At 42.0% G+C, this 25,432-nt stretch overlaps 1 protein-coding gene across 4 annotated transcripts in view; it reads left to right on the forward strand.

Moving 5' to 3' along the window:
• The window catches only part of FRMPD4 (FERM and PDZ domain containing 4), a 751,103-nt gene that overhangs the window by 568,067 nt on the left and 157,604 nt on the right, over nt 1-25,432 (forward strand). For all 4 annotated transcript variants that reach the window (XM_073227599.1, XM_073227601.1, XM_073227600.1 and 1 more), the window contains one exon: nt 7,318-7,434. In XM_073227599.1, the coding sequence (XP_073083700.1) occupies nt 7,318-7,434 (117 nt within the window). The remainder of the gene's footprint in view (nt 1-7,317; nt 7,435-25,432) is intronic.

The following is a 25,432-nucleotide window of genomic DNA, read 5'->3' on the forward strand; positions in this document are numbered from 1 at the left end:
CAAATGGAAACTCATCCCATGCTCGTGGCTAGGAAGAATTAATATCGTGCAAATGGCCATCCTTCCCAAAGCAATATACAGATTTGATGCAATCCCTATCAAATTACCAGCAAAATTCTTCAATGAACTCGAACAAATAGTTCAAAAATTCATATGGAAACACCATAGACCCCGAATAGCCAAAGCAATCCTGAGAAAGAGGAATAAAATAGGGAGGATCTCACTCCCCAACTTCAAGCTCTACTACAAAGCCATAGTAATCAAGACAATTTGGTACTGGTACAAGAACAGAGCCACGGACCAGTGGAACAGATTAGAGACTCCAGACATTAACCCAAACATATATGGTCAATTAATATTTGATAAAGGAGCCATGGACATACAATGGCGAAATGACAGTCTCTTCAACAGATGGTGCTGGCATAACTGGACAGCTACATGTAGGAGAATGAAACTGGACCATTGGCTAACCCCATACACAAAAGTAAATTCAAAATGGATCAAAGACCTGAATGTAAGTCATGAAACCATAAAACTCTTAGAAAAAAACATAGGCAAAAACCTTTTAGACATAAACATGAGTGACCTCTTCTTGAACATATCTCCCCGGGCAAGGAAAACAACAGCAAAAATGAACAAGTGGGACTATATCAAGCTGAAAAGCTTCTGTACAGCAAAAGACACCATCAATAGAACAGGAAGGTACCCTACAGTATGGGAGAATATATTTGTAAATGACAGATCCGATAAAGTCTTGACGTCCAAAATATATAAAGAGCTCACCCTCCTCAACAAACAAAAAAAAAATAATCCAATTAAAAAATGGGCAGAGGAACTGTACAGTTCTCCAAGAAAGAAATACAGATGGCCAACAGACACATGAAAAGATGCTCCACATCGCTAATTATCAGAGAAATGCAAATTAAAACCACAATGAGGTATCACCTCACACCAGTAAGGATCACCACCATCCAAAAGACAAACAACAACAAATGTTGGCGAGGTTGTGGAGAAAGGGGAAGCCTCCTACACTGCTGGTGGGAATGTACATTAGTTCAACCATTTTGGAAAGCAGTATGGAGGTTCCTCAAAATGCTCAGAATAGACTTACCATTTGATCCTAGAGAGGAATTCCATTCCTAGGAATTTACCCTAAGAATGCAGCACTGAAGTTTGAAAAAGACAGATGCACTCCTATGTTTATCGCAGCACCATTTACAATTGCCAAGAATTGGAAGCAACCAAGTGTCCATCAGTAGATGAATGGATAAAGAAGATGTGGTACATATACACAATGGAATATTATTCAGCCATAAGAAGAAAACAAATCCTAACATTTGCAACAACATGGATGGAGCTAGAGGGTATTATGCTCAGTGAAATAAGCCAAGTGGAGAAAGAGAAATGCCAAATGATTTCTCTCATCTGTGGAGTATAAGAGCAAAGAAAAATCTGAGGGAAAAAAACAGCAGCAGACTCACAGAACCCAAGAATGGACTAACAGAATTCATGCCTCATATCGAAATTACCGAATATCGTAATTCTTCCAAGTGTTTAAGATACCTCAAGACGTATGCTGGGCATGGAAGTTACAGGGCATAAATCTGCAAAAAAAGAAAAAGCTGACCTTTTCAAACAATATTGCTTCTCTCTCACTTACCAACTTTACATTTCCCTGTATTGCCCTGGAAGATGACTGGTTAGCCAGAGACGGGTAAGATTCCTCAAGGGAGGAGCAACCTAAGACAGGCACAGTCGCAGGGGGACCATCAGGTGAGAAATTGGGGATCAACAGAGGTGAGGCTTAGAACCTCACTCCTCCTGTTTTGATAGAAATCTTCTGCATCTGTTTGGTGCCCTTGTCTAGCTTGGATTAATACTTAGTCTACAGGCACACACCTGATAATCTATGTTTGCCCTCTTACAGCACTAAACTATGTTTTCTCCCTTTATCTTGCATCTACGTACCACTTCAGCATTTTATTAAAAATAATAATAATGATAAGGGAGAAATGTGGGATTCATATGTAAATCAATTATAAAAATCAAATGAATAATCATAATTGACCTAATTGTTTATAGTTCATGATGCGGGATCAAAACTGAAAGTTTCTGTGATATGACTACCCTTGCACTGTTCACCATGTAAGAACTTATTCACTATGTAAGAACTTGTTCATCATGTAAAAACTTGTTCGTTATACTTCAGAAGATTGGAGACTGTTGAGAATTAGGCTTGGGATTGATTAATGATTGTGCATTGAGTCCCCTGTACAGAATTTTATTGTTGTTAACAACCATATGATCAATAAATATGAGAGATGCCCTCTCAGAAAAAAAAAAATGGAAAAAGCTGTTTATACTTGCATAACCTCCAGCCTGCCTGAGTCCTATCTTGTCTTGAGGGGTAGGCAAAGATTTATTTAGCAAAGACTTTATAGCACATGCTGTCCTAAGCGACAGGCAGCATTTTCATATGACTGAAACTCATTTACTATTTTCCCAGATATGTGTTCCTCTTAGCACCATTTACAGAGGAGTAGCTGGGACTGAGGGGGTTCGAGGTTGCGTGACTGGCTCAAGATGGTGGAAAAGAAGTGGTAAAGCCTCGACTGAAGAGAGTCTGCTATGGCCCTCTGGTTCTCTCACTTGGATGGATACCAGCATTGCCTGGAGGCTCTTTAGGCACAGACTTCTGCACCAGCCCCATCCTCAGAGCTGCAGGTTCAGTAGGTCTTAGATGGGGCCCACAAATTTGCATTTCTAACCAGTTCTGAGGTGCAGCTGCTTGTCCTGGGTCCATTCTTGGCAAACCCAGTGCTGGAGTCCATGTGTTTTTGACCACTACACCCTGCAACTTCTATCTAGTCAGCTACAAAAAAGAATTACTTTCAGCAGTTGGTGGCCATCTTGTGTAGTAAAATGCCAATGTCTGGACCTCATCCGCAGGTACTCTGACTCAAATGGCCTGGCCTTGGTCACAAGCATCTGTACTTTATAAGTTCTGCCACGTGATTCCAATGGGCAACAGGGCTTCACATTGGAAACTCCAGATTTGGGCAGCACTTGAGAAACTGTAATGGGTATACAAATCATCTAGGGATCTTGACAAAATGCAGATTTCACATTTTACCCAAACCTCCAGGAGATTATGTTGCTGGACTTTTGCCCTATTTTTGAGTGGCAAGTACTCATATTTCCCAAACCCCACGGTAGCCAGATAAAAAAGAAGATGCCCAGTTCAACTTGAATTTTCAGTGAACAGAAGATAATTTTTAAAATATTGCATAGGATGTACTTATACTAAAAATTATTAATTGTTTATTTGAAATTTGATTTAAATGGGCATTCCTGTTTTGGCTTGTTCTTTGTTAAATCTAGGAATTCTACCCAAAGACAAGAATCATTTGAATTTCTCATTTTGACATGTTTGCGTGCACGCACTCAAACACACATGCACACACAAACGCGCACACTCACACACATACACACACACTAATGGACTCCTGGGCCTAATCCAGACCAGATGAATCAAAATTTCTAGGACTGTAAACTTTATGGTTAAGAAACACCACCAGATGATTCTTACCAGCTCAATTTGGGGGACAGGTAAAACTCTAGATGATTGCTTGTAATCCTCGTGTCACGCCCGTCGTATCATTCAGACGTGATGGTTTGGGTTGAGCCTAGTCCAGGAGCCATGGCTGCTCCTTCTCACAGCTCAGACTCATGGCGATAGTATTCAGTCCTACTGCCGAGGCAAAGGCAAATCTTAAAAATGCTGTGCTGACTCTGCTACTTTAGCCCCAAGGAGAAGCTGTCCTCAGTGATACTCTCAGATAATCTGGACGTTCATTTATTGGGGGGGGGGGGCGGCTAGAGTAGGGTGTGCAGATAAAACAGAGGATGCCTAGTTAAATTTGAATTTCTGGTAAGTAATGAGTAATTTTTTTTAGTATAAATATCCTAAATAGCATATGAGATATACTTATGCTAAAAGAAGGTTATTGTTTACATGAAATTCATGTAAGTGTCCTGTATGTGTAGTTGGTAAATCTGGCAGTCCTAGGCTGGAGGACATCCTAGCAAATGGTCGCAGTGGGGCCAAGTTGCACACCCCCCTCAGCAATGCTGGCCACTGAGCAGAACTGCAGGGTCCTGCTCCTGGACGAGTCCTGGACCCCATAGAGGTGGTCAAGAGGAACCCTGAGGCTAAAAGGTGCTTGGACAAGAAAAGTAAGACTTCACTCAAAGAGGAGAAACAATAAAAGGCGTCAGCCCGTGGGACAGGTGCCCAGGAACTCATAATGGACTCTCTCTGAAATGGGCAGAAGTAGAGGGCTTACATCTCACACTGGACCCAAGGTCAGCATAATTGCCAAAAATTAGGAGCTCTACACAAGAATGTGCGATGACAGCAGCACCTGGGCCATCTTGAGGAACTGGATATAATGTCTGAATCAGAGGGGCTCTAGAACCAAACAGCCAGGGGTCTGCTTTCTAACCACTGGCCCTGCTACTGCTCTTCACACTCAGTACAAAAAGAAAAATGTCTTTCAGCAGCAAATGTATGGGGGCATTTGGGAGTAGTGGGGAGTGAGGTGCAGCCCCAAGAGTGGGAGCTAGGAAAGGAGGTCAGTGGAGCATCTTCCGATTATTCCAAGGCCAGTATTGTTTGGGTGGAATTCCAGTATTCACACTGCACATAAGCAGGAGACAAATCCCTCCCTAATTATGAGCTTCATTCTTAATTTTTCTCAAAACTCTTATGGTTAGATATATAACAAAGGGTGTTATTTTTTTCTAGCTGTACTTTTGTCTTTTCAGATTTTTTTAGTTTTACTTTTAATTTGCTAATTTCTACTAATATCTCTCTGACCTGTGTATTTTATGCCAACATCTTAGCAGTCATGTCTGATTTTAATTAATCAGTTATTTGTTTTATATCATCACATGTCCCTTGGAATAAATGAACTCAATTAGTGTGTGTGGTGTTTTCCAGTGTTAGCAGCTCATTTGGTGTTTTATTACAAGAGGCTTCATGCGAAAATGCCTTGATGAACTTTTGTTTGCTGCTTCCTGTTCGTTACTGTCCAGGACAGATTGTAATTTGTAATAAGATTCAAGCTTCCTGCAGCTTGTGATTATAATACTGTATTTTGCATGTAAATTACATTAGGAAGCGTGTGTCTTTCAGTGATTTAGAATTCAGGAGGTGAAATAGAATGAATGACAAGATAAGAGAAAAGAAAAAAAAAAGAGAGTTTATTTGTTTTTAGTAACCTCACCCCCTCTGGGAAAGGTTAGTACATGAATACGGTACATAATTTAGTAATCCGCTATCGATTGCCACATTGTCTACTTAGACCTCCTTTTGTGTACTGTTTGTTATCTTTTACTGTACTATTGCTTCTGGAAAAGTGTCTAATAACAGAATATACAGTGTTCATACCTCTAAGGAATTGTTTTCCTGGTCGCACCGTAGAAAGCATTCTAGATGTGTTCTCTGCTGCTGTGGAGGAATCAGTGGGGGTGGGGGGGGTTTGTAGTACCTCAGGGTGGCAAATTCATGTGTTCTCTAACTGTAGGGAAGCAGTCCATGTTCAAAAACCACCAGAGGAAATTGCCACTGCTGACTTTTGCTCAAAGAAGAATAGCACAAGCCCTTGCCTCGTCTTTTGTCTTAGTAGTCAACAGGCAAGAAATAGTCCTCGGGCGGCATTCTGAGTCTGCCAGACCTGTATTAAATTTGTGGACTCTTTTGGTCGCCACCCTTTATGAAGGATGTGGGAACACCAAAAGGAAGTTTTTAAAAAAGCAGTGGAGGTGGTTAAAAATATGCAAGAGTTTCCTCTCTAGAAAAGTTACAGGAAATGGGCTTCTTTCCCCTGGGAAGCAGCACTGGGTTCTGGTCAGATGTATGAGGTAGGTGAGGGGTGGCGGGGGAGTCACCCGGCATCCTGGGGAGTTGGAAGTCCCTCCTCACAGAGAGATTGACGGTCCTGACTTGGATGTTCACTGCGGGAGGGCAGAGGCTGCACGGGAGCCACCACATACCGGTGCTCACATGGTGGGCCTGGGGCAAGACGGCGAAGCTCCCAAGTCCACAACTGAGACACCAATCGTGAGGCCCTGGACTTGTCTTCATTGCTTTCCCCGCACGTGGTGGTGCCAGCCTGCAGCTGGGAATTGCCGTGTGTCTGTTCCAGGCTCTTCTAGAGTGACTTCCCCTGCAGCGAAGAGCCCAATGATGAGAATGTCGGTCAGTGCGGGACCGGCTTTGCTCATCGCAGTCGTGGTGAAGTCCTGAGAGGCTGCTTCGTTCTTGGACAGACACCATCTTAGAGGGACAGTTCATAGTGTGGCACGGTAGTCCTGGCCCAGAGGGAAAGTGTTCATTAGTAAACCTGAAGCCAGGTGTCCTCACTGTCTGAGGCTAACACTGAAATTTAACACTGAGGAGTACCACGGTGAATAATTTCTAGAAATGATCGGGACAGAAATGTGCCTGGTTTATCTAGGAAAATAGCGCTGGTGGGAGGTCAGAGCGGTGGCTGCGGGTCCTGCAGGAGCGGGCGGCCAGGCAGTGTTTCCCACTGGGGGCTCGTCCGGCTGCAGGGTGATGGGGTGTCACTTGTCCTTTCCTCTTGCTCTGGGCAAGGCTGGCTTCTCAGATCTCCTTAGCTGGCCCTTTCATTTCGCTCTCAAATCAAATTTGAGGTGTGGACTGGAAACTGTAAAACCTAACGTATTGATATTCAGTGCAAAGCGAACCGAGTGCTTGTAGAGAGTTTCCGACTCACACTGGCTGGAGGAGTGCGGTGAAGGTGAGTGCAAGCTTGTGCTGCGGTCAGAGGAGTCCAGGGAACTGAGGTGTGCAGTGATTTGTTTAAGATCCACAAAAACAGGGATTTATTTGCACATGTGTATTCATATTGAAGTGGGATATCTATTTATGTGCCAAACCGCCCTCAGGTGTGGTCTCAGGAATGCTGACTGTAAGTTAAAGTGTGCAAAACTTTGGTTTAAAATTGGCCTCTGTGTTCTCAGGGAAGTTAATCTTTCTGAGCCTCTTATTGTTTCATCATATGTAAAATGAAATAATACGTTTGTGAAAGAGTGAGCAGGATATACTACAAAGAAAAATGCCCAGCATAGTACCCAGCTCAACACATTGTTCACAATGTCTGTTTAATAAGCTGCGGATGCAGCCCACCGTTGGGAGGACGCAGACCTGTGCCCGCCTGGAGACTGTCTCAGAGGCAGCATTCTGGAGTCACGTGTGATGATCCTTCTCTCTTCTCTTCTCTTTACCAGCCACAGAACCAAGTCTGCGGGCTGGCCGCCTCCCTCTGGCACCTGGGGCTTGAACCAGGTGCCACCCTACGGATGGGAGATGACAACAAGCCGGGATGGCCGAGACTGCTTCATCAAGTAGGTGGACAAACGGCATGAACGGGACGATCTCGGGCTTTTCGGATGTCTCTGTTTTGACTGTTGTCTTGGGTAAATTAAGGTACTCAATCGAGGGGGCTCATAGGTCCTGGAGGCCCTTACTCAAGCAGGCCGACCTCCTATGCCTTCAGCATCTTGGCCCATGAGGCTGCTTCGTTCTCGGACAGGCACCATCTTAGAGGGACAGTTCACAGTGTGGCACGGTAGTCCTGGCCCAGAGGGAAAGTGTTCATTAGTAAACCTGAGGCAGGTGTCCTCACTGTCTGAGGCTAACACTGAAATTTAACACTGAGGAGCTCCACGTAGAATAATTTCTAGAAATGATCGGGACATAAATGTGCCTGGTTTCTCTAGGAAAAGCAGCTGAAAGGACTGTGTGCACTACAGGTTGTGGCGTAAACTTCTCACGCTGACATTAGCTAAGGTTTTGCATTTTTGCAGTGGTGTGGGCGTTTTTTCCCCAATTGTGATAAGATGTATATAACATAATGGTAAATTTTATTTACCATCTTACCCATTTTTAGGTGTACAATTCTGTGACATTAAGTATGGTCATTATCTCGTACAGCCATCACCACTATCTGTTTGTAGAACTTTTTATCATCCACAACGGAAACTCTGTATCTAGTCAATTATAAGTCCCCATCCTCCCTGCCCCCAGCCCCTGGTACCCCAGCCCCTGGTACCCCAGCCCGTGGTACCCGCAGAGATTCTACACCAGCTCTGCAAATCTGCCTGTTCTGGGTAACTCATGTCAGTGAGATATTGTAGTTCTTGTACTTCGATATGTGGCCTGTTTCACGTAGCATACGGTTCTCTGTGTTCATCGGTGTTGTAGCATATATAAGAATTTCTGTCCTTTTTAAGGTGGAATTCCACTGTCTGCACAGACCACATTTGTTTATTCATGCATCTATCAGTGGGCATTTATGTGGGTTGCTTCCTCTTTTTGACTCATGAATATGGCTGCTGGGAACATTGGGGTACCAAACTCTGTTTGAATCTGTGCTTTTGATTCTTAAACTCTTGTGGGTTCATTCTGCAGTGTGGAACTGCTACATCGTATGGTCATCTAGGTTTACCTTTTTGCAGACTCACCTCACTAGTTTTGCACAGTGGCTACAGTTCTCTGGTCTTTGTGGTTGTGTGACAACAGCAATTATATTGCACTTCTCAAAAACAGCAAGGGTTCCCCCCCTGCCTCATTTTCCAACCTTATGAAATATTCTTAATTATGACAAATTAGTGAAATATATTTGGAGTCAGGAAGCATGGTTGGCCCTAGCATAATCCAACTGGATTTGGAGTGGAGGCCAAAGGAAAACCTTTTAGCCCACAGGCTGTACTCTTGCCCCAGTGAAGCTGACTGTGGACTGATTAGTAAACACAGGATCACCATGAGGTGGGGCATCATTTTTATAAAAGTAAAAATATCTGCCAAGATTGTTTTTGGGGGATGTGGTCGTTGGACAGCTCAGCACCTCCAAGCTAAGATTATTTCAGGGTAGCTGAGGGGAAGCTCTCACGGGTGCTGTAGGCAGTTTTCTTGTCCCTGGGGCCCCCATTTCCCCCCATGCCTAGCACAGCAGTGGGGAGAGGACCCCTCTTCAGTACAGCTTGGTGCCGAGGGGCTCGCCACCTGGGTCCATCCTGGGAAGACTCAAGCTGCCCTTGAACGTGCCTCACTCCAGAGAGGAGCCCATGGGCAATCCCGCTGGCTCTTCAAGGCTTCCCGAGCGTGTGCTCACCAGGAAACTAGACAGCATTGAGACTGACATATTAAATGCAAAGGTGGAAACAGAAGCCCCCTGGAAGCTCAGTGCCTGGAAGGAAAGCCAACAGTTTTCCTTATAGCCTAGATTCTCGATCATTCATTTCAATACAGTTTGCCCAGATCCCTTGTATTGCCCGGAAGACATTTTAAAATGTTTTGTACCATGTATTTTGTAACATGTTTATGAATTTCTGTCAGTGGATTCGTTGAGGTGGCCTAAGATGCTCGACTCAAAAAACAATAAAAATTTCTGCTAAGGAAATGTGATGTTTAAAAGATTTGGATTACAAATTTATGAAAGAATATCTAAGTGTTCTCCAATTAAAATGATTTTCTTTTTCCCTGTTTGGATTTGGGTTCCCACACATAGGCCATTTGATCAATAGATAGAAACCCAAGCTGAAGTCTGTTGGTTAGAGATTCCAGAAATCTCAGCCATCTCTACCTCTGTACATTTCCTTGGTGACATTGACATTTTTAAGGGCCAGCCTCAGTGTCAGTTTAACATTTACACTGGCCTAATGGCAGCTGTTAAAACATGGAACAGCAAATCAGCAAATTAATAGAGAAACCTGCACTGATTACTAAATGACAGCTTCTAAAACCCAAGTTCCAATGTCATATTTCCAAACCTGTGGGGTTTTTTTTAACTTGAAAAGTAAGTTTCCATAGTCTTCTCAGAGACATTACTTTGAGATATCAAGAACAGCGATTCTTTGCAAAGTGTTCTTTTTATATCACCAGTGAGTTTTATAAATAAGGAGAATCATTCTGATTTTTGTCCTTACCCACTGAGTAATGTCCATTACACAGAGGTGCTCTAATCACCTGAGGTTGGTAGGAGCCCGGGTGTGCAGTGTGGAGTGTATCCCTAGTTATCGCTGTTAGAAGTTAAAAGAACAATTTGAAGATTAATCTACAGCTAGTAATTAGCAACTTTTCATTTAATATATCACTCTTTTACATAGTCTCTTTGAAAAAGATCTGATGTCTTCTGTTTTAATCTTCCCTTAAGATCTGAATGATAATTCACATCAGACAATTGTATTTGATTGAGGTACGACTACTTCCAAGTGATGGACAAAGCTATGGGAGGAACACAGCTTCACAAGATTAAAGTTAGAATCTCAAAGCTAGATAATGAGATAATTTCTATCATGATGAGTCTTTCAGAACACGGCTCAGAGCACTTCAAATTTCATCTTCCCCAATTATTTAGAGGAGGGCTGCGTAACCTGTTTTCTATAAAGAGTTACTAATCTTTAGGGTTAACAAAATCTTAAGTGCCACCGTGCACATGTTAATGTACATTTGTATAACACCGTCCAGTCTGCACACCAGTGCTTCTCAGCCTTGGAAGCACATTGGAACAGTGTGAGGTGCATTACAAACCCCTCGTGCCTAGGCGTCTTGGTCTGTTTGGGCTGCTATGATAGAATAGCATAGACGGGGGGCTCAAACATAGAAATTTCTCTCGCACAGTCTAGAGACTGAGAAGGCCAAGATCATGCTGCTAGCATGATTGGGTTCTGGGTGAGGGCCGTCTTTCTGGCTTGCAGATGGCTGCCTTCTCACTGTGGGCAGAGAAACGACATCATCTCTCTAGGTTTCTTCACGTAAGGACACTAATCCCATCATGAGGCCCACCTTCATGACCTAATTTACCTCCCAAAGGCCCTACTTCCATAAACCATCACACTGGGAATTAGGGTTTGACCTGTGAATTTTGGGGGAGCACAACCATTTAGCCCATAGCACTGGATCTGGGCTAGAGCCTAGGAAGCATTCCAGAAGCTCCCCAGGTGATCCTCATGCATAGCTCTGGTTGGTGCTCTGAAGCATGTTTCTGCCTGTGACCTCATTTAATGACAAATAATTATCCCATTTTGCAGATAGTCAAAGTGAAACTCACACTATCCAAATGGCTTTCCATGGTTATATACATGTACCACGTTGCAGCCTATTCATTGCTTGTTCAAATACACCAGATTCCCCATTTAAAAAGGGCAACTGTTGTTGGTATCCTTAGAAAAATACAAAACACAGGTTTCTGAGGAACAGAGAACATTGTTTAAAAAACGTGACAGATGCAAAATCAAATTTTCTCTGTTCCTTTTTATTATCAGTTAAGAGAGAGAGAGCAGGGCAGGGGAAGGGAGAAGGACAGATGGGAAGGGGAAACTACAGTGAAAGGAAAGCATCTCAGTAAAGAGAGTCTCCTGGTTTGAAATGGGTTAGAGAGGGAGAGAGTAGGAAGTTAACAAGAACAGAAAGTGACGTACTCCGAGATGGTTGTTACACAGCCTCAGTAAATGGTAGTTGTAGGTGTAGGTTGGAGGTAGGTGGATATAGATTCAGTTGTAGATATAAATACAGATAGTGACAGATACTGTACAGGTATAGATGGATGTAGATACATGGATACACTTGTAGATAGAGATATACATGGATATAGAGTACAGATCAAGATGATACAGTTGTACAGACATAGACCATGACCCACATACAGACACAGACAAGTAGCCATACAACCAAGCTTGCCCAGCACTGTCCTGGCTTATGGGTATTGTTCTGACATCATTCCTGTGGAGGTAGTTAAGGCAGTTAGAGGAATCTCCTTTTGCAGAAAAAGCCGAGGTTCATAGGAATTGGAATTTCCCCACCCTTTGGCTAGTCATGCCAGTGTTTGCAAAGCATCATCAGTTTCTAAGGCCTCAGTTCTTGTGGCTTGCATTCTGCAGCTCCAATCACCATCCCTAGGATTCCTCAGCCCTAGCTATGTACGCTCATCTCACCTCCACTTATCCCTGCCATACCCTCCCCGCCCAGCACCTTGGAAACAGCCTTACCAGCCCGGTTCTCCTGTCATGGGCTTCCTTCTAAAGGACTCCTTGGCCACACCCTACACACATCCACCCAGCATTTATTGATTACCACTAAATGCTGAAGATACCAAAATGAGTAAGAGAAGTTTTTACCTTCTGAGATCATGGAGTGTGGTGAAAGGGCTAAGTAAAATAACAGAATCTGCTTTAGATACAGTGTGAAGCCCTCAAGGAAGAATTAATCCAATCTGTTCAATGTCAGAGTTTAGGCTAGGCAAGGATGCAGGCCATCATGGCGTCACACCACAGAGAAGTCGGTGATCATTCTCAACCGAGCAATGTCTTCTTTAAGCTCTTCAGAGATACGTAATCTGTGTAATAGTCAGTGAATAGGGAGCACTGTGTTGTTTTCCATTTGTAAGTTAAATGAAGTAAGGACATGCTTGCTGACGATGGGTGTAGGGAGAGTTAATACAAAAATGTGCTTCATAAGTCTGGAGCTTTGGTGTTTGTAAATTAAGGAAGAGTGAAAACATGAGCAAAATAAATATTGAAACACTAGCTAGCAAGATGGCAATGCTGACCCAAGCTGGAGTCTGGGGATTAGAATAGGGGGTTGGAGAGGAGACTGGGGGGTCATTTCCAAAACACATGCCCTGGTTTTTCAAGTTCTGTATTTGAGGGCCCTTTTTTTTTTTCTGTTTTGGGTTCTGGCTTTCTGGCCACCTCCACCTTCTGTCTGCAAAAGGTAATCATCATGTGTGTATTGGACAAGCCATGTTGATCTCTTGTTCTGCCAGCCGTTCCTGGGCTGGCCAATTAAATGGAGTCACTATCTTCTTAATGCAAGAGAATTCAATCTTGAAACCTGAATAGTGGAGATTAACAGTGAGATGTGGAAACTTCCACTTTGTTCTCATATGGACTTGTCCCAATATAGGAGAACTTTAGCCATTCCCATCTGCCAGTGAGTTCAGTAGTCAGTGTGAAATGTATTTTTGCCTTATCCTTCTCCAGAAAAGGATAATCCATAGAAATACAAGTAGTTCTTATGCCCCATCCCCCTTTTCTATTAACCATAGCAGAAGACACTCCGGTCAGTGTGATAGGATTTTGGCCCCATGGATAGTAGATACAAGAAAGCCTGGCCTCATCCTTACGTGTGAGCCCCAAAGTAGTCCCTCTAGGCTTTCTCTGGTCTAATTCAAATATACCAGAGAGGAGAGAAGCAATTTATTCTCTTTAAGCATTGTTTGTTAGTTCTAGGTCTATTCCTCGGGCATTTTTTTCTTGATTTTTTACCCCAAGATTTCGTAAGAGATTCTTATTCTTGCTCTGTGGCTAAGTTCCTTAATCTGTTACTCTGTGATGAGTTCCCTTAAACTTTTCCTTCCCTAAAAATGAAAAACTTTTGAAGAACTCAAGAAGAGTTAAGTTGTAAAGTTGAATGCAGATATTGTGGCTGTACCCACTATCCCTTGTAATATTTTCATATATGAAGCAGATGTCCATTTCCTGCTTTATCAGTCCTACATTTTGAATATACATCCAACAAAGGCCAAATGGATCGGAACAATTACACAAGTTGTTACTCTTTGTATCTGGTAATAAAATGCAGAACGTCTTTGTGGAAATGAATAGTTGTGCCAGTAAAGGAAATAAGGGAAATCTATTTGAGGTAGCTTGCTCTGTTGGTCTGTGAGGTTTAGATAGTTTGAGAGTTAACCTGGCATGTTAGAGAAGAGGTGGTTTTCCTCATTTTTTAATTTCTGATGACGCGTTCTTAAATAAAATTACATTGTTTCCTGGTGCAATGAATTCTGCCTCAAATGCAAAGAATTGCCTCATGGCAAGAGCAGTGCCCCCTTAGTTAAACAAGTTCTTTAGGATTTCAAGCATCCACGTAAGCGAAGGAGGTATATTACAAGTTTGGAAGAGGAGGAATGAAGTAAAAATGATAGTATTAGTATATGAAATGAAAGGTAATTATGTTGTGTCAATGTGAAAGCTTGCGAGGCTGAACATTAGGGGCTGTTTATTCCCTTCATCGTGGCGGATTTGTTTTCTCCCGAACCTGACGAAGCACCTCTCCACTGGCTGAATGATCACGGCTCCCAGCTGGAAGGTGAGTTGGCAGGGGTCATGGGGGGGCTTGTCACAGGAAGCCTCTGAAATGAAACTGTCGTTCCTGATCTAACCTGGCATATGGAAGAAAGAGCTGTGCTGGGCAGTCGTCTCCCATACCAGAGGCTGCTTCATTGGTATCTGAAGGGATTGTCATTCTCTAAAGTTCCTTGGGCCACTTAATAACTACAACAAGGGCTGGGACGTGCACCTTAGGACAGAGCTGGGGACAGCAGGTTAGCTGGGGCACAGAGTTGCTTCCTTCTTCTTCTGAGCCTTTATGTAGCCCTTAGGGATCTACATGCAGTGGGTCACAGAGTCCATTTGGAATCACAGGGACAGCCAACCTGTAAAAAGGAGAAGCACCTGTATGGCCAGGTTTCCATCACAGCCTGTAATTGAAATTCTAGCTTGGGGCCGCTACCACCCCTTGGTTCTTTTGCGTGGCCTTTGGAGCACTTCTTTCTGGACTGAGCCAACCCTTGCAGAGAGCAATTTTGATGTCATCGCCCAAGGCTGGGCACAGGCAGGAAGTTCTGGCCTCTGCCAAATGCCTAGTGGGAGGTGTGGATGTTGCTGCCAAGTAAATTGGCTGAACTTAAGAGGACATCAAATCACCTTTGTGGCAGCTGTCTTTTCATTATTGTTTGCATTCTTGCTTAAGAGGAGGAGAGCAGGGCAGGTGACAGAGTGCCTTACTGTGGTCCACCAGGTGTTAGGAAACAGCACTTTCCTGCCAATCCCTTGTCCTCTTCTCAAAGGTTAAATAAAACCTTGCTATCGATGGCCAATTTCTAGGGAAAATCCTCCTCCATTGCTAGGGTGATTGGAGATGGCGTTATGTTTTGGGTCAATGGACATTCTGAATCAAGGGTAGCCATGTCACATAGTGGTTGCATGGAGTGGACCACCCGCTCCTCCAAGAGCATAGTTTTGGCAACAGCAGTTCGCATCTGGAGGCTGAGAGTGGCTCTCAGAGAAGACCATTTAATCCTAATGGGCGCTGCTGAGGATGCAGAGCTGGCTAGATGGTTTCCAGAAGCCATTGCAGAAATGAAGATGCGGCCCCTTGTTCAAAGAGCAGGACACAATTGCTGTTAACTGTACTAAAATATAAAGACTTTCACTTTCCTTTGCAGTCTCTGTCAGCTTGTCAGTTTCTTTTTTGTTATTTAATGCTGTTCTAAATAAAGAACCATGAGAATTAGAAATTATTATCATGAATTTTACTGATTATCCTTAAATTGTACAGTGTTTTAGATGCAAATACGGAAGCATTTTAGTTGTGCAGAACTGCTGAAATTACACAATTTGTATTTCATAACCCATATGTGTATGTGTATTTCATTTTAAACAGAAAAGTAGAAGTGCTGCACAAAATGAGTAGTTTCTGTTTTGCTCACTCTGAGCATCCTCTACCAAAAGGCCCTGCTTTGACTTGCTGACGGGCAAAGAAGGACTGAAAGGAAAAGGAACTATGGGGTGGCCCTGTCTTTCCCAGTCCTTCTATGTCATCATTTTCAGCATGAGTGGATGGCCAGTATAGGGAAGGAACACACGTAAGAAAGGATGTGATAGGATTGCTTGGGCCCTGCTGTTGCTCAGAGCGCCACGTCTGTTCCAAGCGAATAGCCTTCAGCCCTCCCCTCCCAACATCCCCTCCTGGATTTTTGTTTCATTATTTCTCGTGTAGCTTTCTCACTGAAGGCCTAGCAAGGAACAAGACGGCCTCTAGCTATTGACTCCCTCAGAAAGTAATCTCCATGCCCTGTTAAGGGTGGGTTTTCTCACGAAAAAAATATAAACTTTTCTCCCCCATGCGGCCAGCCCTTAGTTCTCTAGGTCAGGTCAGCAAACGTGTTCTCTAAAGGGTCCCACGGAAATATTTCAGGCTCTTCAGGTGTTGTGGTCTGTAGCGCCACTCGACTCGATGCAATGCAGCTGGGCCATCATAGTGTTAATACAGCCCTAGAAAATGTGTAAACAAATGGACCTGCTTCTGTTTCAGTAAAACTTCTATTTACAAAAACAAATTTGGCCTATGGGCTGTAATAGTTTGCTAAACCTTGCTCTAGAGCGTCATGCATTTGATCCCATTCTCATACTTTAAATTCACTAAGTGATATTTTTAAACCGTCCCATGAAGTGGGGATGTGCCGTTTATTTTTGTGTAAAAGAAACTGGGCCTTGCATTGGTAGGTTGACTTCTCTGAGGTCGTGCTACGAGTCACGCAGAGCTAAAAACGGACCCCAGCACCCCATTTTCCCCCTGCTTCCTGCCCAAAGCTCTAGGCCTTCCTTGCATAGCTCTAACATCCATGACCACCCTATAAAGGGTGCTCTGGGAATAATCTCAAAGGCCACCAGGGAGGTAGGACTTGTAACATGACAGTGTCATGACTCCCCCTTCTTTGCGGTGGGTGTTGAGAGAGAGAAGGACTGCTTATTAGCTGAGGGTCTGCAGCAGCTCCTTCCCAGGTGGGGGATCGAAGGACAGGAAATGATAGCAACATGAAACCCGGTCACAGTGGAATGCCAAGTACACGTGCAAATAATTATTAGGGAGGTGAAAATTACATAGCAACTTGCTTTCACTAATGGTCTGCAGCGAAACAGCCCCATTGTACTTTCAAAAAGTGAACTGTCCGTAGTGTTTTGAAGAAATTCTGCTCCGTTTCCATTAGGAGTTTTATAAAGCGCCCATATAAGAGTCCCCAGTTCTTCTGGGTGATGGTCTGCTTTAGGCTGTTCTCTTGGCTTCCATGACACCTCCCCTCTTCTGTTGCTCCACATTCACATGAGGTTTCTTCCCATGTCTCCTAAGCTGGTTCTTCTTATTTAGTTCAACTTTTAAGCTTCAGTTCCCCACATAATCAAGCTTGCAGTTCTACTTAAAACCCACAAAAAAGAAGAAGGACTTACTGAATGTAAATATCTTGATACCATTTGGTTTTGATTCGAAAATTGCTGGGATTGTTTGTACGTCCCAGAATATTGTCCGGGCAATAACAGGTGGTCAACAACTATTGCTTGAATAAATATTTACATATATGTGTGTATGAGTAGATGGATGAATGGATGGATGAATAGACTTTTTTTCTGAAGCATTATATTTGGCAGGATTTAAGGGAAAATGCTGATGCACAAGGCAGTGTGTGAAAATTATCTTGCCTGATTTGCTGATGTAGAAATTTTACTACCAGAATTGGGGCAAATTGATAAAGCCTACATTTCCTAATATGACATTGGAAGTTCACCAGGCCTTGTAAGTGATTTATCCATTAGTGTGGCTATTGGTCAGATCTCCAAAATCCAGAATGTAATGAATGTATCTTTCAGGGGTAGTGTGATTGTAGTGTAACCCAGCAACAAATACCATAATACCATAAAGCACAGAAATTAGAGATAAAAAAAACTTGGGCTCAGTTTCCAGCTCTTCTCGGTACTAATTATGTGATGCTAGGTAATTATTTGGACACTGTGGGCCCCACTTTTCTAACTTTAAAATAATGTATTTGGACTAGAAATCTGTATCAATTGGGAATCTAGTGAGTTACAAGTAATAGAAAATTTTTGTCCACTTTAGCTTAAGCAATACAAAAATTATTTACATACCTAAAAATTATAAGTAGTAAAACTGTCATGTCAAAGAGGAGCCTAAGGATACATGAAAACTAAATATCGTGTGATATCCTGGACAGCATATGGGAACACATAAAGGACATTAGGTGAAAAGTAAGGAAATCTGAGTAAAATAGGGACTTTAGTTACTACTAAAATAAGTTTATGTAAGAAAAACCACACAAGGTGGGGTGACATGAGCAAGATAGTGCGCTAGGAAGCTTCAGGCCCTCACTCTCCCACAGAAACTGAGTTAATATATGAACTACCTTTGTGAGAAGTCTACAGATGAATTGAGAAGTTGCAGTATCCAGACCAATGCAACACCAAGAAGGAATTGTAGCAAATGGGGTAGGAGAATGTGTGGTGTCTTGCTTACCTGTCCATGCTCTTCCCCTTCCCTACCAAGCGTGGTACAAACAGAAGGCAAGTTCCCCTACTGGGATTCTTTCTCAGGAGAGACGCAAAAGAGTGGATCATGTATCCAGTGTTCTGGTTAGTCTGGAGGCTACCCGAGGGGCTGGTATCTGTGTAACCTAATTTGGAGGGCTCATGGGACTGATGGCCTTGTTTCCATGCTGCTGAAAACTTATATAATCACCATTGTATGTTAAAGCTGCAGTTCTACAGGCAGATGCCCAAGGAGCAAGATATCATGGGCTTCTCTGAAAAGGAACACACTGCTTTGTGATCTTAAAGTGAATAAAGGCACACACACAGCCCAGAGAAGTCACATCCTCTGAAAAGGTTTAAAAGGGCAAGAATCTCTCTCTGGGCTGACCCGCAAAGGTTTTCACTGAATGAACCAGTCTATAAAGACTAGAAGAGATTTTCCCCCCTAAATTTTCCAAGTCACCGTAACAACAACAATCATCACATGGGGTACAAAGAAACAAGGAAACATGGCCCAAAAGCAAAAGAACAAAATCAAGTTCCAAAAACTTGACTTCAAAGAAATGCAGACCTATGAGCATGTTTTTGTATTTTGCATGTCAGAATAACAATTGCTTTTTTACAAGATTTCCAAATGCCTGGAATAAAATTGCCTCCTTTCATGCTCTCTTGACTCGCCATTATGAAGCACACAGGAGGGTTAGGTTGGGTCCTCCTGCTGAGTGGTTCTATGATGCTTTTGCTGTTTATCTGTTTTCTTTTGGGACTTTGTTTGTTCTTGGTTTGTTTTCTTTTTTAAAGTTTTCTAAATTTGAGGACTCTTATTTGGTGAACTGTTTGTGTAGCGTTGGGCTTTAAATGTACCTTCTAATAGCAGCTCCCACCCAAAATATCCTTCTTCCTCATTCCCTTCTAATGTATAGTTTATAATCTGGTCATGACTAGGAAACCAGTTGACTGGGATTTTTAGAAATTTATATAAAGTAAAAGTTCATAGATTTTAAACAAGATCCTTATGGGCTCTCATGAAGCAAACAAGCCTGAGGTTTATTTCTATATTATTTGGTATGTCATTGAGCTGCTCAAACCTTCCTTTCCAACACTTGATTGTTGTGTTTCACATAGTTAAATTTATAGGAATATGACCTCCAAACAGTATTATGGTGGAAGGTTTTTATTACCTGTGCAATAAAAATGAAGGTGCAAGAAAGCCTGGTAGGTAATGGTGTGAGCTAGACATTAATCTTCTGTATCACTTTCCCCGTCACATGATGGTTGCAAGATGCCCAACCTTTTTGTCTTTTTTTATTCATCTGTACAATGGGCATAAGAGTAGCACCTACTCCATTGACTTTGAAGAGGGTTATGTGACATGTAGAATCAAAATGTTAATTTTGTTATCATTATTATTGGGAAGAGAAGGACGAGGAGAGCAAGTAAGGAAGCTGGCTCTTCAAACATAATTCAGTATCATCACTAAGACTTGGCTCCTTGAAACAGGTGATGTGTATGTTTCTTCCTTAATACCTTTCACTTTGAAATACACAAAGTTCTTGGTAGGTTAGTGTATTAATCAGGTATATTAGTCAGGGTTCTATGTGGACACAAAACCAATAGGATATATAGATAGATATATAGAAAGAGACATATTATGAGGGATTGGCTCAGGGGATTATGGAGGCTGAGAAGCCCCATAATCTGCTGTCCACAACCTGGAGCTGCAGGAAAGCCAGTGGTGTAGCTCCAGTCCATGCACAAAGGCCTGAGAACAGGGAGCATGCGAGTTCAGGGACAGCAGAAGAGAAGGATGTTATAGCTCAAGCAGAGAGAGTGAATTCACCCTTTCTCCTCCTTTTTGTTCTAATCAGGCCCTCAATGGTTTCGATGATGCTTAACTGCATGGGTGAGGGTGGTTTTCTTCCCTTAGTTTACCAGTTCATATGCTAACCTCAGTTGAAACCACCCTTATTACACACACAGAAGTAGTGTGTTGCCAGTTATCTGGGCATCCCTTATCTGGGCATCTCACTTATCTGTGGAATCTGAAAAAGAAACATATAAAAATAAAGAGTAGAAGGGTGGCTGCCAGGATCTAGGGATGGGAGAAATATGGAGATGTTGGTCAATGGGTACAAGCTTTCAGTTATAAGATAAATAATTTCTGGGGATTTAATGCATAGCATGGTGACTGTAGTTCATAAATACTATATTGCATACTTGAAATTTTCTAAGAGAACAGATATTAAGTTTTTTCATCAGAAAATTTTAAAAAAGTAAGTATTTGAGGTGAAGGATGTCTTAATTAACTTGATTGTGGCAATAATTTCACAATGCATATGTTTATCAGATTATCAGTTGGGACACATTTTTAAAAAGAGGAGTTTTTTAAAAAAAGAAATGTGCAGAAAAGAGAAAAAAGAATCTGTACTGGGGAATAGTGCCATCCACCCTAGAGTGTACATGAATGAGGAGACAGTGCACTACTCTTCCAGCAGTATTTGCATTTTCTTAAAAGAAAAATGACTTTACCCATACAGTTAAATTTAATAACATTCTGTGATGAAAGACCCCACACCACTTGTCACTTTCCTGCCCACCTACCAACCCACATTCCTATAAACTTACGTGTTCGCTTTACCCCTGTTTGACTACTTTGGTCTCTCTCCTCATGTGAAAGAGGAAGCCCCCTTTTGTTTTCAAGGTTCATCCTTATTGTAGCACGTATCACTGCTTCATTCCTTTCTGTGGCTGAATAAGATTTCATCATATGGACAGACCACATTTTGTTTTTCTGTTCATCAGTTAATGGGTATTTGAATTGTTTCTGCTGCTTAAACATTTACATACAAGTCTTTGTGTGTGAACATACGATTTTATTTCTCTAGGGTAGATGAGTTGCTCTATCGTATCGTAAATCTGTGTTTAACTTTAAGAAACTTCCAACTGTTTTCCATTTTCCATTCCCACTAGCAAGGTATGGGTGTTTTAATTTTTCCATATATTCACCAATACTTGTGATTTTCTGTCTTTTTGATTAGAGCCATGTGTATGGGTATGAAGTGCTGACTCACTGTAGTTGTTGATCATTTGTATATCTTCTGGAGAAATATATACAAGTCTTTTGCCCAGTTTTAAATGGGATCGTTTATCTTCTTAATAATCAGTCATAGGAGTTCTTTATGTATTCTGCATAAAGCATCTATTTTTGTTTCCTTAAACATTTCGTAATGAATTTTTTCTCAGTGTGAGAGTGGTACACGGAGGTAATTTAAAGTTGGAGAGCCTTCCAAGTGCCTCCTCCCGGGAGCAGCACTGATGAGCAGTTGCCACAGGCATCTAGTCTTCTGCGGGCTCCCCTGGGGGGTTAGATCCCTAGTTAGTGTGACCACCTCCACAAAGTGTAGTTTGTCAGTGTCAGTCTCCCAACAGCAAGATCTGGGTGCATGGCAAGAGCTGTGTCTGACATTAGCTGTCATCTGCCCTGAATTTTAATTTTACACACCTTCGGTCCTAATGTTTGCTCCTGAAATCTAGAGCAGCCAGAGTGAGTGACAGGAACACATAATGAGATCCTTGCCTGGTATATTATCCTTAATACATGCACAGGTTTGCCTTTTGGTTCACAAAGACCCCCTTGGGGCAAGAGGTAATGTTAACAGTTGAGTGGAGGAGGGCAGAAACTGCTGACTTATGAGAAGTCCATTTCTACAGGAAATGGACTTGAGATTAATCCTAATGTCAGTTGCACTCATCACACGCCTCTCTCTGGATCCTTTTCCCTTGGCCCTCTTGGGCCAACCTCGGTAACACATTCTCGAAATCTTCCTCTTGCTTGAGCAGTAGCCATCTGGTGGTTACATGAGCATTAAAAGTGCCTTTGACAACATTGTGAAAATTATAACTCAGGAAGCTCCTTGTGTTTCCAAGAAAGCTAATGAATGGGTGACAGCGAAAAGGTTTTTAATTTCCAGAAGAAGTTATCGTATGAGAAAAGAGTCTGATTTTCTACACAGCCAAGCATTTTTCTTATGCTTTAAAATAATACTGTTGTCTTGTACATACATATCAAGAGGAATTACTCACAGGTGGTGCTTGTTAAGATCTTCATCTTTCACAGCACATTTCGTTGTAAATGCTACTCCTATGCTTCCCTGGAGTGTTGGTCCTAGAATTAGATGTCAAAATATAGGGAAGAATGCTTTTTCTTACCTACAGTCTGTCTTCGTCTGCTGTCTCCAGTCAGCTTCCTGGGTTTTGGTTTAACCAAGGTCAAAGTTTAGAAAGCTGGCAAAAATAGTCAAGTAGTAGCAACTTGACTGTAGCAACTTATTGAAGAAAATAAGACTTTTGTGATAATTTTGTCCTTCAAATTCTAACGGCATAATCGGTACATCTTTTCAGAGATAAATAATCAGTTGAATAACTCTGATGTTCCCACGTACCTCATGGTACTTAATTAAAATTGTTACAGATTTTTCACTTGCTGGAAAATGGCATGCTAGTGACTTCTTTCCAACTGAGTCCTCCCCTAGAGAACTCACTAGAGGTGTTCCTACTTCTGTCGCCTGGTATTTAGCCTCATTTCTTCCTCCATTAATTTACATTTCTGTATAGTCCTTGTTAAACCTCTGAGCTTAGGGTTTACAATATTTATCAGGCGTTCCCCAACAGCACTCTGAGTTACTGTTTGTTTTTTTGTTCTTCCTTCTTTGTGAAGCACCAGCAAATCACCAAGCTCTTGGAATCTCAATTTTGATTGGTTGGTTGGTTGATTTTGCTTTGCCTTTCTGAGAATCCTCCATTGTAGAAAAGTATACTTCCATTTTAACCTCTTCTGTATGTCATGCAGATGTAGACAAATGTCTGACGGGCATTGGGTCCGCATACTGAAATACCTAGGCAAAGTTTGAGTTCCTGACTCTGAAACTCAACCAGCACAATGCATGTACTGTATTCATTTGTTCTACTAGTAAAACTTCCTCACGGAGATGAGATGTCATGGTTGAAATGTTTCCTCAGGTTTTTGATGAGGCAACTCAAATTTTTGTTCCGAAGAAATTTTGAAGCATATGAAAAGAAATCTATTTGGCTTAGTGGGGAAATGAAAATGTTTTCTTACATTATAAATTCTGGCATTTTAAAGCCTTTGTGTTACTACCCTTCAACCTATCAGTCAACAGGATTTCATTGGGCAATTACTGTACACCAGATAATATGTTACATACCCTGAGAAATAGGAAAGAATACAAAATGTGGCTCTGGTTTCCAGGAGCTTAAATTTGTTCATCTGTTCATTTATTCATCCATTCAACTTATATTTACTGAACATCTAGTATGTTTCAGACACATAGTCTATTTGAAGCAAGATAAATTAGCAAGCATATAAGAGCTGTGCAGTAGGTAGACAGAGCCTCCAGGATGAAGTAGCCGGCTGTGCTGAGATATCTCCCTCACAGTAGCCAATCTTCTGGTGGCTTCTTTCACTTCTGAATTGCAAAGCCTCCCAGGCTTGGCCAAGTTTACACTAGGTTCCTCTCTCTAGAAACATTTTCCAGGGTGAAAAGATAGCAGCATTGCTATGTGGAAGACTCCTCTTTGAATTATCTTAGTGTTTGTTCCAAGGGAGTAATCTTTACATCATAGATGCAGTGTGTATAAAAATCCAACATCGGGAATAACTTAAATAAGTCTCACTGTCCATAGACTCTTTCTCATACTAATGTTTAACCCAGTATCCAGGATCACTCATAACTATCCTTGACTCATTATTATTTGACACCACCACCACCCCACACACACCCAGATTGGTTCTCTCATTGTATTAGTTATCTATTGCTGCAATAACAAATTACCCCAAAATGTAGTGGCTTAATACAATGCATATTTATTAACTTACGGTTTCGGTGGGTCAGGAATTTTGACATGACTAAGGTGGGTCCTCTGCTCCCGAGTCTTTCCCAAAGGCTGCAGGCAAAGGGTTGGCTTGAACTTAGGGTCTCATATGAAAGTCAGGCTGGGGAAGGATGCCCTGCTAAGCTCACTCAGTGGTTATTTGCAGTACTCATTTCCTACAGATTTTGTGGTCTCAGTTCTTCACTGGCTGTTGGCCTGAGGCTTCCCTCTGTTCCTTGCCATGTGGGCCTCGCTAGCAGAGGTGCTCAACTTCATCCAAACGTATAGCCTAAGAAGGCCGCAGAGACAGTCGGCTAGCAAGATGGACATCATAATTTTCACAACCTAATCATGAAAGTGATATTTCCTCCATGTTGCTAGTTAGAAGCAAGTAGAGATCACATAAGGCAGTGAGTACCAGGGCACAGGGATCACTGGGTGCCATCTTAGAAAGGCGTAATGACTTTATTCAGCAGAGATTTGTCAGTCATCCAGAATTCTGTCACTAGAGTACAACTGCAATAATAAGTGCCCCACCAACTTTAACATGGAAAATCTCATCGTAGAGTCAGATTCAAAACCCAGTGAGAGTATAGAAACGAGGGATGTCTTTGCTCATGATGCATCCCTCAGTGCGAATTCCATTTTTTCTAATAGTTGAAAATAAACAGTATGTCACTTTCTGTGGCACTATCTCTAAACTCCTTTTTCTCCACTATTAAATTCCCAGAAAGGTTACATTTGAGATGGTTCTGAAGAAATGAAGTAAGAAATGAAGTTACCTCCTGCCCTTGTTCATAGCCTCCCTGGGTGATTGTGTTATTATCTATCCCTTCCCTGATGCTTCCAACTCTTCTGACCTTGTAATAACGCGTGAGGGTAGGTCCCGCTGGAATGCCTTTCCAAGAGTAAAACACAGCATCATGAAAGGCATCATGATAAGATGTAGTGTGATTCATCCCAGGAGCAATGGAACTCAAATATGTTGGGGATATGGTCAGTGATGGGGAATTGTTATAACAGGAGACAAGTCTAGAAAGACGAATTGGGGTCATTAGGAACAGGAACTTAAATGCTGTACCATGGAACTTGGGTTTTACTATATCAAAAATAGTGGGCCACTGAAGGTCTGTAATCAGTAGAATAATGTGCTAAAATACGTGTCTTAAAAAGGAACTGAGAATGTACGATAGAGAACTTGCCGAAGATACTAGATAGGAGCCTAAAATAATATTCCAAGGAGAGTTGATAATAATGTAAAGTAAGATAAAGGAAAAAGAAGGCCATGGACATGGAAAGTTCAAAATGTGGAGATGTTTTTTTTTTTTTTGAGAGGGCATCTCTCATA

Source organism: Manis javanica, chromosome X (genome assembly GCF_040802235.1).
Source record: "Manis javanica isolate MJ-LG chromosome X, MJ_LKY, whole genome shotgun sequence".
NCBI classification, from domain to species: domain Eukaryota; kingdom Metazoa; phylum Chordata; class Mammalia; order Pholidota; family Manidae; genus Manis; species Manis javanica.